Source organism: Erpetoichthys calabaricus, chromosome 16, assembly GCF_900747795.2.
Source record: "Erpetoichthys calabaricus chromosome 16, fErpCal1.3, whole genome shotgun sequence".
NCBI lineage: Eukaryota > Metazoa > Chordata > Cladistia > Polypteriformes > Polypteridae > Erpetoichthys > Erpetoichthys calabaricus.
The window spans coordinates 55,941,272-55,957,409 of record NC_041409.2 but is presented as its reverse complement, the minus strand read 5'-3'; the positions used below and the strand labels follow the sequence as shown (position 1 = coordinate 55,957,409).

Below are 16,138 nucleotides of genomic sequence, written 5' to 3'. Positions count from 1 at the left end.
CAAGGCAGGAAACAAACCCTGGGCAGGGCGCCAGCCCACCGCAGGGCACACGCAAACACACACACACACCAAGCACACACTAGGGACAATTTAGGATCTCCAGTGCACCTAACCTGCATGTCTTTGGACTGTGGGAGGAAACCAGAGCACCTGGAGGAAACCCACGCAAACACGGGGAGAACATGCAAACTCCATGCAGGGAGGACCCGGGAAGCAAACCCAGGTCTCCTAACTGCAAGGCAGCAGCGCTACTAATCTTTTTGGTAGATCCTTAGATAGGCTTATATTGGTAATACCACAGTCTTCATTAAAGAGCAAATGACTATACATGATTATAGGATTCAAAACAACTTGCATTTGCCCTTTTCTATTTAAATAACTTAAAACTCTGGTCCAAAGCCACCATACATGACAAAAATATGCCTGTGCATTGTTCTAGTGACTCAATTGAGCTTCAGTGGTCTAAAGGGGATCCAAACAAACTGAGCAATGTCTAAGATTAAAGTTCTCATTCACAAGGTGCAGGCAACTATGTATTGTTCATTTGATTGTGTTAGTAATGACGTGACAGAAAAAATGGAAACTGTGGCCTAAACATACTGTAAATGAGTATTCCTGAAATTGCAGCAATTACATTTTGCAGCACAACTGAGGGTGAAAAGTTGAATTATTAAACTTAAAACTTGAAAAGCTTTTGTTTGACAAAAAAATGTACATTCTATTCTTTATACTGAAAAATAGAACAGTGATGTGCATCCCACATTAATTACGCATTAAGTCTTAATTGTATTAACGTAGATGATATTCAGGATTCTTCAAGCTGAACGTTTTTGTATTTTTCTAGAATGATTTTAGTTTTGAAATATTTTAAAGCAGTGTGTGCTTTTTCATCATAGGGAAACTGTTACAGATTAATACTGGTGCTAAAGAACAGTTATTCTTTGAAGCTCCTCGTGGAAAGCAACAAATTATACCTGCAACAGAGGTAAGGTTGCACTGTACTTTTCCTTTGTCTAGTTTTTTTGTGGTTTGGGGAAAGACATTATTTAAAAAGACATTAGAGATTTTCAAAAGACATCACTATCTTGGATTCTTTATGCATTATGTTAATCTGTGTTTTGTGTTTCTCAGTAAATATTCAGTGATTGTGTTCTCAGTGTATTTTACAAAAAAATTGTGTATATAGACAAGCTTTACTTCACCTTGACAACTTATCTGTATGCTGTACAGCCTTATGTGCAGCAAGTACTACCGCCGGGTGTGACTTAGACCGTGTCTGTACTGTGCAGTCTTTTTGGCCTGAAGATTACCCTCTTTGCACCAGACAGAAAATAGTGCTGCAGATACACTGCGTCTGATGTTTCAAGAGAGCTACTATAAAGTAAAAAGTTGTCTTAAAAACTAGGAAGTAGTTTTCTTTCATTACTATTGTAGTCAAGAGATTTTAAACTTTTGGTGACTCTGTTTGCTTACTGGTATTAGACGTAGTCTGCCTTGTAGTTCTTTATTTGATTGCCACATGAATGAAGTCATCAGTGGGAATCAACATTAATTAATTACAGCATTTAAATAAAAAACAGACTTGTATAATTTCACATAAAGTACTGTACATATTTTAACTTAGTTAATTTACAGGTTGAATACACATATAGTGTGATACCAAAACATCCTGTAATAAATAATGATGCTGGGATCTTTGAGAAAAGGACTAGGATATGCTTTTAAAGGCTGTGATCTGCTACATTACAAAATATTTATGTCATCTCAGTTGAATTTATTTTTATGTTGTGCACTTTCAGAGGTAATGTGAGTTTATTTTACGGAATTATTACTGGGTGGCTTTAGAACACAATGTATATAGTAAACACTGCCTTTTTAACACTAAAATATAACTTTGAGAGTAATAATTTAAAGTTTAATGTGTTTTTTTTTAGATCTTGTAATAGATGTATGCACTTCATTCTATTAATCAGATATAACATCCCAGAAATCACTATTGTGGTAAATGTGGCATTCCAGATGAGAATGCAGACAGCTGGTAGTTAGTCAGACCCTTGTCAGTGTCCATTACAGGTGCGGTGCACACAAACAAAACTCTTCCTGTTGTTCAGCATGTGGTCAGTTTGGTGCACAGCTAAAAGAGAACTGTGTATAATACATATAATACTCCGGTTTTAAATAATTTCTAACCAGCATTTCTTCTTTTAATTTAAACAAACTTAAAAATCACTTAAGAAGTAAACTTGTATGTGTTTGTCTGAAATGGTTTTAACTGTTTACTTGCAGTATACCACTGCATATATGGCCTTTGTTTTCGATTAATTTCTGTCTTAAGAGGCAATTCTTATTGTTAAGTGAAGTTTTCATTTTTATGAGAGGCCAACACTTTTATTATGAATTAAGAGAGTTTGAAAATAGATGAGTGGGAGGATCTTCCATCTGATCCTTGTCTGTAGAGTTAAAAACAAACTGCATTTTGAAACTAAAAAAATATTATAGTAGTTTGTGGCTGTCCTCTTTTGTTGTATGATGGACTATCATCTTCTTGTCTTGAGCTGTTCTAATTTACTTATTTTGATTCTTATTATTTTCTCTTCAATTGCATGAATTAAAAACAAACAGACAAAAGATGGCAATAAAAAGTTGACTCATTTAGTGTCCATCACACCTGTGAGTTTTCCTTATAAAAGTAGAATAGTTTAAAAATCCTAACACAAATGTTAGAAAGGAAAATAATAAAAGATTCACGGCTGTATTAAATGTACAGCAGGTATTCAGTACTTTACTCAGAAAAGTAAACTGTTGCAGATTACTTCTAAAATGTGATTGGAGGAAACCAGCCAATCAGCCAAAGATGTCAATTAAAAGCACAAACTGGCTCAGATTAAGATGTTGTTTGAAACAGCTTTGGCAGTGAGCCGCCAGAACTGATTCTGGGGACCATTCAACTGAAGAATTCAGGTGTTCGTGGGTCATTTACATTCTGTGGTTTCTGCTAGCCGCTGTTTGTGGAAGAAAAATATGCCAAAATATTTTAATTTATTAGCATTAATGCTGATCCGGAATTTTCACATTCAAGTCCTGAATATCCAATTAACACAGTGTGCACTTTACAGTGTATAACTTGAAAATCTTTCCCCTTACTCTTACCGTGCCATAAATCAATCCAAAACTGCTTAGTTTATACAAAGATTTTTGGGACCCTAAGTTAGCAAACATATTATCAACTTTATTGCTTACAGAGATCATTAATTGTCTTATCAGTAAGAGCCTGTCCTTAAACTCCAAGATACTCCTTTAACAAAAACAGGACATAAGTCGCATTACCTTCACATAACACTAATGACCGCGTGTGGAAATATTTTATGGGTATGATATACTTAATAAATACTTATAAAGAAACAGATTCGGTTAAACTTAAAGAAAATAACTAGTATGAAACTATTCAACATACATGAAACCCAGTGCATTACTTATGGTTAAACAACAAAATTTATTTTCCTAGTGATAGGACTTAAAGTTAACAGAGCCACAATACAAACCTTGAGTAGAGACATGTATCCACTGTGATGGACGGCCGGCGTTTCAGTCTGGCTGGGACATCCCTGAACAGAAAAAAGGAGGAACAGCAGGCTTTTCAGGGCACTGCATCCCCCAGGACGCTAGGTGGCAGCTCCCCTGGACGGAAATGGTTCCCCAGATTCCCTCAGGGCATCATGGGACATGGAGTCTGTTTCCTCAGCCCTGTTGGGTGCTGTGGGTGTTGTGGGTGCCGCCAGGGGGAGCTCACAAGGAACCTGAGGACTCCTACTGTTATTACGACCCGGAAGTACTTCGGAGGCACGAAGACGGAAGCCGTGTAGTACTTCCGGGCTACTTGAAGGGTGATGTGGCGTTTGACCCGGAGAAGGAATACTCCCGGGTCATGGACTATTTAAAGGACGGATCAAAACCCAGCAAGGAGAGCCGGAGTTGGGTGGTAGAGTGACAGAGCTGTTGGGAGGAGTGGAGGATTGATTGTTGTATTGATTATTGTTTATTATTATAAGTACTGGAGAATTGTGGGGTGTGTGGTGCTTTGTGCATTGTATTGAAGAATTTATTAAAGAAATCTTCTTGGTGTTTTTACATGTGTGTCCTGGACATCTGTCTGGTGGGTTTAGCGGGGCAACAGCGCCTCTAGCGTCCACACCACATAAATATAAAACAAACTGAGCATATATTCTTCTACATGTTTATGTGCTGTATACGTGAGTACACAGTAGTTACTTATTTTGTATTATTTAAGCATTAATACTGAATTTATGCTAGTAATTCGGTTGATAATTGAGAGAAAAACACAATGAATCCAAGCCACTATAATATGGATAAGTAGGCTTAATTCTGAAAACTCAAAACATAACTTTCTATGCTTTACTTAAGTGTATATCAGTGAACATGTTCCACTTAAAAGTATAAACTTTTTTTTTCCAATCACACTCTCCTCAGGTAGAGAAGATTGACTGGTATAGTTGGACCAGTGTTCTTGGACCTGTGTGTGAGGGCATCTGGCCATTGGTCAGTGAAGTAACGGATGTCACTGCTGCCTCTTTGACCAATGATAAAAAAGTGCTTGCTACTGGAGATGACTTTGGATATGTTAAACTATTCAAATATCCAGTAAAGGTAAGTGAATGTTTTAGAATTTGATAAGGCATAACTGAGATTTCAAGATGGCTCACTTAATAAACCTAAATACAGTGGAACCTCGGGTCACGAGCGTAATTCGTTCCAAAACTTTGATCGCAACCCGATTTGGTCATGACCCGAAGTAATTTCCCCCATAGGATTGTATGTAAATACAATTAATCCATTCCAGACCGTACGAACTGTATGTAAATATATTTTTTTAATATATTATGTATAAAGTCTAATGTGACTTGCCTTTTCCTACGCATTCAGATTTTTCGGAAATGCGAGACGACATTGTCGTTCATCATGTTTATCACTCTGTTCGTAACTGCTTTGTCAGGGTGGTTCTTCTCGAAAAAATCCTGGCACTCATTCCATTTTTCCATGATGGCTTTTATCGCATCACTTTTTATAACCGCCCTTTCCTCTTCTTCTCCTGAGGACTACTCCTCGGTGAGCAACCTATGCTGCTCCTGCTGGAGTTCAGCGAGTTCCTCCGTCGTCAGCTCCTCCTTGTGATCCACGACCAGCTCCTTGATGCCCTCATTGTCCACTTCAAGACCCATGCTCTTGCCCATGGACACAATCTCATCCACAATAGGAGGCCCAAAGCTTTCTAAATCCTGTTCAGGAATGCATTCAGGCCAAAGTTTCTTCCAGGCAGAGTTCAAGGTCTGGTATGCGACGTCTTCCCAGGCTTTATCAATGAGGTTGATGCAATGAACGATATTAAAATGGTTCTTCCAGAACCCTTTCAGGGTCAAAGACGTCTCCTCGGTCACATTGAAACACCTGGCGAATAGTCCTTTGGTGTACAGCTTCTTAAAATTTGAAATAACCTGCTGGTCCATGGGCTGCAGAAGAGGAATCGTGTTGGGGGGGAGAAACACGACCTTAATAAAGTCGTACTCCTCAACCATATTGTCAACCAAATTTGGTGGGTGTGCCGGTGCATCATCAATCAGAAGAAGGCATTTTTCAGGCAGATTATTCTCTTGAAGATATTGCTTCACGGCGGGAGCAAAAGCCTCGTGCAGCCATTCCAAACACAAGGTCCTTGTGACCCAACCCTTCCTGTTTGCCCTCCACATCACGGGCAGTCTGGCTTTGTTTACATTGTGCTGCTTGAAAGCACGAGGTTTCTCAAATTGGTAAACGACTAGCAGCTTGATTTTTACATCGCCACTAGCATTAGCACACAGCAAAACGGTTAACCTGTCCTTCATTGGTTTATGGCCAGGCATAGCCTTCTCTTCCTGGGTAATGTAGGTCCTCTTCGGCATCCTCTTCCAGAACAATCCAGTCTTGTCGCAGTTGAACACTTGTTGCGGGATGTAGCCTTCGTCTTCCACTAATTTTGTGAAATTTGTCACTAATTCTTTCGCAACTTCAGCGTTGGAACTGGCAGACTCTCCATGCCTTACCACACTATGAATGCCACTTCTCTTGCAAAACTTTTCAAACCATCCTCTACTGGCTTTAAATTCCTCACTTTCGCCACTCGTAGAAGGATAGTTTTGCAACAGATCGCCATGAATCTTCCTGGCTTTCTCGCATAACATCGCCTCGCTTACGCTATCCCCTGCAAGTTGCTTCTCGTTCAGTCACACTAGCAACAGTTTTTCCACCTCTTCCAACACTTGAGGCTTCTGCTTGTTTAACACTGTAACTCCTTTTGCAACATCAGCTGCTTTAATGGCCTCTTTCTGCTTTAGAATAGTCGAAATCGTAGATTTTGACTTCTTGTTCTCGGCGGCAAGATCAGTAACACGAACGCCATGCTCATACTTTTCAATAATTTCTTTCTTTAATTCGATTTCAGTGTTCTTTGAACCTTTCTTCTCACCAACACTACCACTCTTCACTTGCTTAGAGGCCATGGTTAACTGCAAAATTAATGCAAAAGCACACGAAATAGAGCACAAAGAGTTCACAGCGAAAGCACGCACATCTGACCAAGAACAATGTACAACATGTGCGGAAATCATCACCACGTACGAACCGGAAGGGAAACGAAATAGATTACAAACAGTTCACAGCGAAAGCACACACGTCTGAACAAGAACAATGTACAACATGTGCGGAAATCATCGGCGCGTACAAACTGGAAGGGAAACTGGCTTGTTCGTCAACCGAGTGTGCGGCCGTGAACAGATGCAAAAGTTTGGCAAACTTTTTGGTTGTAACCCGATTTGTACGTGTCCTGAGACGTTCGTGACCCAAGGTTCCACTGTATAGCAAATCCAGGACAATGATGCTCTAATAACTCTGGCTACATTTTGCCCAAGGTGAAAGTAGGGAGTTGTGAAAGAAGGACTACATTGGCCAACACCTAATAAAGTCCTTAATCCACTGATTTAGATATACCCTAATGTAGTGGATGGAGTTGTGACATGGTGTAATGTTCCTCGGTCCTTCATTATTGCATGCTATAAAGCACCTGCTTATTTCAAAAACTTTATGCATTAAATCAGGGAAATCTGTAGGTGTCTGACATTATGCTGTCACCCTCCCTGGAGCAGGCAACTCTATACATTCAAGCATAGGCCTGAGTAAAAAACGATTACTCTCAGTTTTATTTTTAGAGAAATAATGTAATAGATGATAGCCCTGTGTAAGTGAATATGGGAGTGCATTAGCATGTACCAAGTCAGTCTTGAACAATTCAATGGGGGGTTCCTGCCTTGCTTATGATGCTGTCAAGATACTGTAGTGTTGGGACCCTGTGACCCTAATTTGGAGTAGGTTGATTTGAAATATGAATGAATTAAACTGACTGGCAGTGAAGAAGAAGATGACAAAGAAGAAGAGTCTCATTTCATCTCAGTCACAAACCTGCTTAACCCAAGTTAGATAGGGTTGTAGCCTATTCTGGCAGCACTGGCTGCTAGGCAGGAAGCAACTCTGGACAGGTCACTAGTCCGTCACAGGACCCCTCACACTCACACTTGGCACTTACATGGTGGCCAACTTAGAATCACCAAATACTATATGTGTTGGGGGATGCAGGAGGAAAACCCACACTGACATGGAAACAACATGTACATTCCATGTGGAGAACATCCAGTAGTGTGTTTCAGACCCGGGATGCTGGATCTTGATAAGGAGAATAGAGAGGAAAAAAATAATAGAATCATTTTTAAAAAGAAAATAATTCATGACCTAAGTAATTACTTTAATATTATGTCACAGAAATTTGACACCTAAATTTTGAATTGAAGGAAGGACATACGTCTTTAATTAATTGCTGAGCTAGTCATGGATTCTCCATGAGAAACACTGTACTTCAATTGCTCTTAAGTGTTTCAGTACTACAGAACCCTCTTCAATCCAATCTGAAGTCGTTTGCTCTGAACACTTAAGGACAGAATATTGCTAAAGTGATAAAGATAGCGTCAGCATCATTTGAAAAAACATGAAGACTCAAAACAGGTGGTGAATGTGAACTTGCACCCCTAGTAGAGCCCGTCTGACATCGGGGGAAGTCTGAAGGGAACCTGTTCAAGACCCCAGCAACTACAAGGAACTGTAGGTAATGGGTAGCTGGTGTCCATCTTTGGGAAGGGTAAGTGAGAAGAGTGGCCAAAAGTAGATGTTGACTGGAGGCATTGAGAGGTGAAAAGAACACTTTGAGAAACTAAACCAGCTGAAAATTCCTTTATGGAGGAAGCAGTTCATGAAGGGTGGGACATGGTCCAGTTATCAGGTGTCAGAAAACCTCTGGAAATAAATGTCTTTTGGTTTGGATGAGATCTGGCTGGAAATGCTGGATATACTAAGAATATCTTAGTTAACACCATCTCTTCAGATTTACATGGAAGGAGGGAAACACTACATTAGATTGATACGCTAGGGCACTTTTTTAAGTTTTAGAGTACATTAACTGAGATATCACGTTCATCATCCTCCCTGAGGAGTTGAAACTGAAACTGCTTGGAGTCCAGCTCTTGGCCCTCACACAGATATTTCATATGTCCTGTGAGCCACCCCTGCTTAAAGTTGCTTTGTGGCCTTGGAAACAGCTAATGACACTGCACTCATTAGTGTCTTGTGAATAGTGCTGAAAAATGTGAGGTTCAAGAGCCAATGAATCACAAAAAACATTTTCTGCATTTGCATAGTGGGAGTTTTTTTGATTTTTGAGATATTAAATTATGTAAAGTGTCTGTGAGGCTCTGACAAGGGGTATCTTAACACCTATCATCATTGTGATTTTCTATGATGCAGAATTCAGGTACATTTGAGGCTTAGAGGGTATCCACCATTGGGACCTGAAGGTTGCACCTCTGTTATTTGCCTGTGATATTTTTCTTTCAGCTTCATCCAAGTTATTTATTTATGTTTCAGTGGAATTAACAGTTCATAGCCAAGTGTCATGATGGGAATGAGAATATCCCAGTCTGTGGACATTGACCGTTTCCATTAAATATTATTTGGTTTACACCAGATGGTGTTCTTCAAGTGGAGAAGTTTAACTACCTCAGAATCTTCTTTAGAAGTATGGTTATAGATGATTGTGAGATTGGTCACCTATATTGCAGGTGTTACACCAAATAGTTCGACTGAAGCAGGTGCTGTAAGCCCACAGACACAGCTCTTGCTCTATAAATCAGTGCAGGTTCTAGGTTCATTTTCTATGATATGGTTAAAGGCTCCCAATCTGAGGTGATATCAAAGTACAGCTATTGATCCACCAAACTGAAAGCACCCAGTTTAGCTGTTTTTAGTATCTAATAAGATGCGAAACCCATCAGTATTTTAGTGGACTTGGTCCACTGAGAGGAGCCCCAAAAGAGGAAATACGTTTCTTATGTTGTCTGTGAGCACCAGGAAAACTCTTACTAGGAAGGAGGAAATCTGATTTCTCAACTTTGACCCTTGCCAGAAGAAGCAAACATAAAATAGAAAACAAGTGAAAACTGTTAGCTTGCAAACTTGAACAGCAGAGGCAACAGAGGGAGACTACAGCAATGCGTAAAAGTCATAGTGTACTTACAGTAGTGGCATACATCAGCATAAAGTTACTCCTTTGGGCCTCTGCAATGCTTTTACACTTCTTGGCCAGACCGAGAGTTGGCTGATTTTATTCAAAGAATAACCCGTGACTGGCCATTCTACCAATACAAAAGGTAGTCCAATGTTGACAGATTTTCTCTTTGTCACCATTATGTTGTTTAGGAATCATTGTCAGCTGCTCCAAATGCATGATGTGTGATGTACGACAGGCTTGCTGTGAACTGTGTAGTGCTCCCAAGTGGAGTTTCAACATCTATACTTAGAATATTATGGGCACCCCTAATCCCCTGGTTCCTTTCTGACTAAAAAAGTACCATTTAAGTCTAACCTTTCAAATTCCAAAAAACATGACATTTCTGAATGCATTTTTAAATTTATTCTTAGATATTTCATAAAAGGTAGAGCCTAAGTAGAAACCACATTGCAAAATGGGCAGTTTAATGGTTAAAAGAAATTATGTTATACAGTATAACAATTTTAAAAAGATACATATTTCTATTCATATTAATGCAGTTGTTTGAATGAGTATTCATGGGTTACTGGAACTCTTATAATGGTTGTGCTGGTTTTTGCTAAGTTGTCATGTTGTTCTTTTTTTAAAGTAATTTGTGAAAATCTTTTTAAATAATTTGATAGTCACTGCATATTTTGCTAAATAAGGGAAGATAAAGTCCAGAATCAGTGTGTGTCTTTCAAGTCTTAGTATTCTGAAGTGCACTTTAAGCAAACAGCCCTTCAGATGTTCTAATCCCATTAAGATGACACTGTGTTTCTGCTTGCAGGGTAAATTTGCAAAGTGTAAGAGATATGTGGCACACAGCACTCATGTTACCAATGTACGATGGACACATGACGATGCTCTGCTTGTGAGTGTTGGTGGATCGGACACTTCACTGATAATCTGGACACATGAGAATGAAGGACACAGAGAACCCAGGCAGTGTGATAGTGAGGAGTCCGATATAGAATCAGAGGATGATGGAGGTAGGACTTCCACTTCATGTGAGTAGCATCAGTAGCTTTTGACATATACTGTAGTGATAATTGTATCATTTTATTAAACAAGTATATACGTTTTTGTCATTGCCAATGAGGGTAATTCATACTTTCTCACTAAATGCTGCATTTTAGAGGATGTAATCCATCCAGGAGTTATATGTCTAAGAATCTCTGATATAACAGAGACACTAGTACAGCAACAGAATGTTCTCTTCCATGGACTTATTCACATTAATGAACAATATGTTATCTAAAATGCATTGAATTGCTCTCCCCAAATATACTGCCACATGCAAAAGAAAATCCTACAAATCAGTCTAAATAAATTAGAAAACAAAACCAGAAAATGGTTGAAACTAGCCATTACTGAGTCAATATTTTGTAGAGTCCCCCCACCAGCATTTTATATCTTGATACTGTCATTTATACTGTTTTTGTGCCTCTTGCCACATATTCTTGGTTAGATTAAGATTCAGACTTTCAATAGATCATTGCATTTTTAAATTTTAAGCCACTGTGGTGCAGTTTGTAATTGTATCATGGTGTTGTTTGATTAATCTTCTTCCAGTTTTATATGCCAACATCAGAAGTGTTGGCTTGGTGCTCTCCTGTATATTTTTTCTTCCTACACAAGATTTCTAGGCACTGCTAAAAAGTAAGTAATTCCAGAGCACAAAATTGCTAAAATCTCAGTGGTTAATGGCAGAAATGATGATCGCAGGAAAATGTGTTTTTTTTATTTGTGCAAATTTGCAACATGAAAAGACAAAACAAGAAGAAAAAGGGCAATCAATAAAGTAGCTACAAACCTGAAAAAGCCAACATAACCACTATAGGTAAAACACAGAAAACACCACAAGCTTCAAAAATTGCTGAGGCTGAAACAACAGGTCTGTCAGCCACACATCTGTTTATAGTGCAAATATAAACTGCTTTGTGTACAGTAGATTCACGGTTGGACCATGTCTTCTGCCAGTTTAGAATGGGTTTCACTATGCAGTGAGTAATGTTTGACATCATCTTGAAAATGTCTTATACTCTTTCTCAGATTGACTCTTCCCAATTAACTTTCTTGGATTTGCTTTGGTCATTTATCTTAATGATGCTGTTGTTGTTAGAAGTTGTTTTTAACTGTGGGATTTCCTTGAAAGAGGCATTCTTATCTCACTTTACATTAAAGATGTTGTGGCATGCGGCTGGGCGTGGTACCCAGCCAGCCACCTATATAAGGGTCCGCTTCCCTTCATTGAGGTCTGGGAGGAGGCAAGGAGAGGTCTGAAGAGTGAGAGAGAGAGAGAGAGAGAGAAGGCTCTGGGAGAACCCTGGACTTTGGGGAGTCTTGGGGTTTGTGTGCGTGCACATTTTGCACTGTAAATAAACGTGTGGTGGTGCAACATACCATGTGTGCCTGTCTGTGTCCGGGGTGCGTTCCACAGTTCCGTAGCCGGCAGGATACTCCGCCTGGTTCAAGGCGGGGACCTGCAGTAACAAGTGAGTCTGTGGATGGCCCGGCGCAGCAGGGAAGCCCACCCACGTGCCGCAGGAGCGGCGTGCACACAGCCCCGTGAGACAGACTTGCCCCACGGACCGCCACCGGTCCCCAGAAGGGTCGTTTTCCCCTGGTGCGGGAGGAAGATGAGCATAGCCAGAGTGCAGCGGGCTCCTGCAAGCACGTTGCCGCAGAAGGCGGCCGGGATGGCATGTCGCCTACCGAGGCCACTCCGGGAACGTTTCCCCGGACAGACGGGACCTGGGAGGTAAGTTCCCTGCTTGCCGGCAACCGGCCCTGTGGGGCCGAGTGTGTTTTATATGTTGCAGGCAGGGGCTGCCCGGATCTGCGTCGGTGGCGGGCGCATGTCAATCCACGGCGCCTCGTTGACGCGGCGGCAGCAGGGGGAGCTGCCGGGAAGGAGACGCTGCAGCTCAAACAGCCGTGACAGCCATGGAGCTGCCCAGAGGCTCGTCACCGCATCAGGAGGGGAGACAAGATGGCCGCGGACTGGAAGTCCCTCCTCGCGACAGGCATGAAATTGGATGGAGGCGGGACCAAGGAATGTCCGTCTTGTGCCAGTGAGAGACTCGATTGGGCTGGAGGAAAAGGCCCACAGGAAGCAGCCGGCGTGTGACGCTGACAGACAGGTAAGCTCACCGTCAGCTGGCTTTCTGTCCTTGGCAGCGGTTCTGCGGGAGCTGGAGGTTCACCTGCTGCCCGCTGGGTTGCCGCCACAGCAGCTATGTACCCTCCGAGCAGAGATGCAGAGGGGAAGGCAGTCGCGTCAGGGCAGGCGCTGCATGCGCAAACAGAATGACACGACACTGGATCCTTCGACCGGAGAGGTACAGCGGGGACGTTGACTAGAGCCGACCCTGTAAAGCATGGGGGAGATTCCACCGAAAAGGCCCGTGATATATGTGATCGGAACCAAGTAGGGGGGTCTCCAACATCGGCCATGGCCGCAGGGGCTGCCCGTGCGGCGATGGGGATGAGAGTGAGAGGGCAGGCAGGATGTGGCCTGATGTTAGCGCCCTACACCCCAAGCCGGCAGCAACCCCACGTCGGTCTGTAAGGACGCAGGCGGGACAGGGTCTGTACTTTTGCCGTAGGCAGACCCAAACCATCACAGCGTCCCAGAGAAAGAGGAGGAATCGGGGGAAGAGAGCCGACTCCTCCGATATGAAGGGACGTGATGCTGGGAGCTCACGTCCAGAGAAGGGCCGCCCTCTGCGGAGGCAGAGGGAAACCCCACAGCAGGCTGAGGTGACAGGGGCGTGTGCGGTCCCGTCTGAGGTTTCAACATGGGGGACACGGAGGTCTCGAAAGGGGGGGCCGGGGACACAAGCACCGGGGTGCCTGTCGGAGGGAGGAGTGTTGCCCTATGTACGGCTGAAAGGTGCTGAGTGGCGGCGTCAGGGCAACGTCTCCGCCCCCTGTTTTGTCTTCTGTTTTGCAGGACTGGAGCGTGTTGGCTTCCCGCCGAGGAAGACCTGCCCTCATGGGATGGGCTCCTGGCCCCTAGGGGTCTCAGCTTGTAGTCGGATACTGTGGCACGCGGCTGGGCGTGGTACCCAGCCGGCCGCCTATATAAGGGGCAGCCTCCCTTCATTGAGGGCTGGAGTCGGGTGAGGAGAAGGACAAGGTCTGGGAGGAGGCAAGGAGAGGCCTGAAGATAGAGAGAGAGAAGGCTCAGGGAGAAGCCTGGACTTTGGGGGAGTCTTGGGGTTTGTGTGTGTGTACTTCTAGGACTGTAAATAAATGTGTGGTGGTGCAACATACCATTTCTGCCTGTCTGTGTCCGGGGCTCATTCCACAATGTTCATCACAGATTAGTGGACTACATTTAGTAAATTATGTGACCTCTGAAGAAAATACATTATACCACCATATTTACCGTCAGCCTATCATAACAAAGAGGCTGAATGTCCTTCTTTTAACAAATTTTTAAGAGAAACCATAGAGGGTTCTTTTAGTGAATTCAAGCACAAGGACTATGTTTGCCTGCTATTAATAGAATTGGAATAATATGTAATTTCTGGACATGTTTATTCTAATATAAATCTCAAGTCTCTATAACTTAATAGGAATTTGTAGAAGTGATAGCTTGTTAAAAGCGAAATAAAAGATTTACACCTTTAATGCATATATGTAATTTAAAACCAGACACCATTGTTATTGTTTAGACTGAGTGACCTCTTTGGGATGCACAGTTTTGCTAATTTTGGCAGGTTGTGAAAAGTGGCATAAAGGATTAACAAATTAAATGTACACGGTGACCATAAGAGCTCACCTTGTCACTATTTCAAAAAGACTTCAAATGATGTGTACCTTCTTCACACTTTTATTGCATTTCACATCCTCAGCCCCTATTGCATCTATCTACAGTAAATGCTGACTTTTATTTTATAATTAGGGTTCTTTTACTTTCAAATGTATATCTGCCCTTTGAGATGAGAGACCACAGCACCAGAATGTGGAAATTGAGTGCCTTTTACATGTAACTAGTCAAGCCCATAGCATCCAAATAGAGTGCTGACTCTAGCACCATCTATGGCAGAGGCGTCAGCTAATTCCAAAGATTTACTCAGGGCAGGGGATGTGGACCTGAAGTAGTGGAGATGATATTTTGTAAAAACTGTTGCTGCTTTCAGAATGTATAGTTATAGTTTGATTACTCCTAACTACCACCTGACTGTTGTGAGCTGTGCTCATTGCCAGCAGCAGCCAAGCTGATTTAATGCAAAGTAATTTTTCCCTGCTGACATTTACTTTGGTGCACAAACATTTATAAAACATCAATTCTAAACGAGTGCATACATTGAAGCATGATGCAAGATGCAACATAAATATTACACACCAAACAGTAGTAAGCGAACATGTAGAACATACATACAGTAATATCTGACAGATACTGTGGTGCCAGACATACTGTTCACACTTACTTACTGACCCTATACAGCTAAGGAACAGATTCTTATTTTTGCCTCCTAGGCACATGTTAGAGTTTGGCTAAATAGCATTCTTTAGAGACCACAACTGCCATATGAAGTGTCTGATTATGGAGATGCTGGACATACAGCACATCTTTACTTACCTAGTAAAACTTGTGTAAAGGAAAAGATCGTAAGGGATTTAGATGGAATACCAGGAAAAATGGAGTTTGTGAAAAGGCAGTTTAGGCATTGACCTTAAAAAGCAAATCATGTTTGGATTACTGTCTGTTTTGACACTTTATACTTCATATTGATACATGCTAATTTTTATTTTAAAATATTTAACAATAATTTATTTTGTTCACATAAAAGAAAAAAATCTGAATAAATTCATAAATTACCTTTCAATACTTTGGCATCAATTTTATGTGTACTTTGTACTTTTTTTGGGGAAAAAAAAACTTAGAAGAAAAAGAACATGTTGAATTCAATTCACATTTTGCAATATTAGGTTCACACTTTGTATTTTGGAGATATGGAGCTTCAGACTGCAAATGTCAAACAAATGTAAAACTTCAAGGTACCTTTACCTCGGTTGCAGTACTTCATCATTTGTGTTCCCGGGTGAACTCATTCGAAGTGTTTTCAGGTGAAGATTTTTTTCTAAACACATTTAAATAATATTGAAATAAGGCAATTTGATTTGACAGGCCTAGCATTCGCAGTTTACAACTGCACAGCATAAAGATGAGCTCACGGTAACTGAGGGACAGCACACACTGCAAGTCAGCAGCACCTCCTCATGCTGATGCTGACAGGGCTGTGAATCTGTTGAGAGGTTTGATTTTGGAATGTGAAGCATGGTGTGCATCATTAAATAGGCTTTGAGTCATCTGTGTGGTGAACCAAGACATTTGCATTTTTGGGAACAGAATCCCCTGTGACACAGTTTAGAAACACAAAACCTTTCTGTTTGTTGGGGCAGAGTCTGCTTTGAGGGAATGGATGCACTCCAGCCTCCTGT

The 16,138-nt window shown here is 41.5% G+C and overlaps 1 protein-coding gene across 4 annotated transcripts in view; it reads left to right on the top strand.

Moving 5' to 3' along the window:
• eml5 (EMAP like 5) overlaps positions 1 to 16,138 on the top strand; it is a 253,615-nt gene that overhangs the window by 177,842 nt on the left and 59,635 nt on the right. For all 4 annotated transcript variants that reach the window (XM_051919880.1, XM_051919879.1, XM_051919882.1 and 1 more), the window contains exons 24-26: positions 897 to 985; positions 4,489 to 4,665; positions 10,470 to 10,671. In XM_051919880.1, coding sequence (XP_051775840.1) covers positions 897 to 985; positions 4,489 to 4,665; positions 10,470 to 10,671 — 468 coding nt within the window. The remainder of the gene's footprint in view (positions 1 to 896; positions 986 to 4,488; positions 4,666 to 10,469; positions 10,672 to 16,138) is intronic.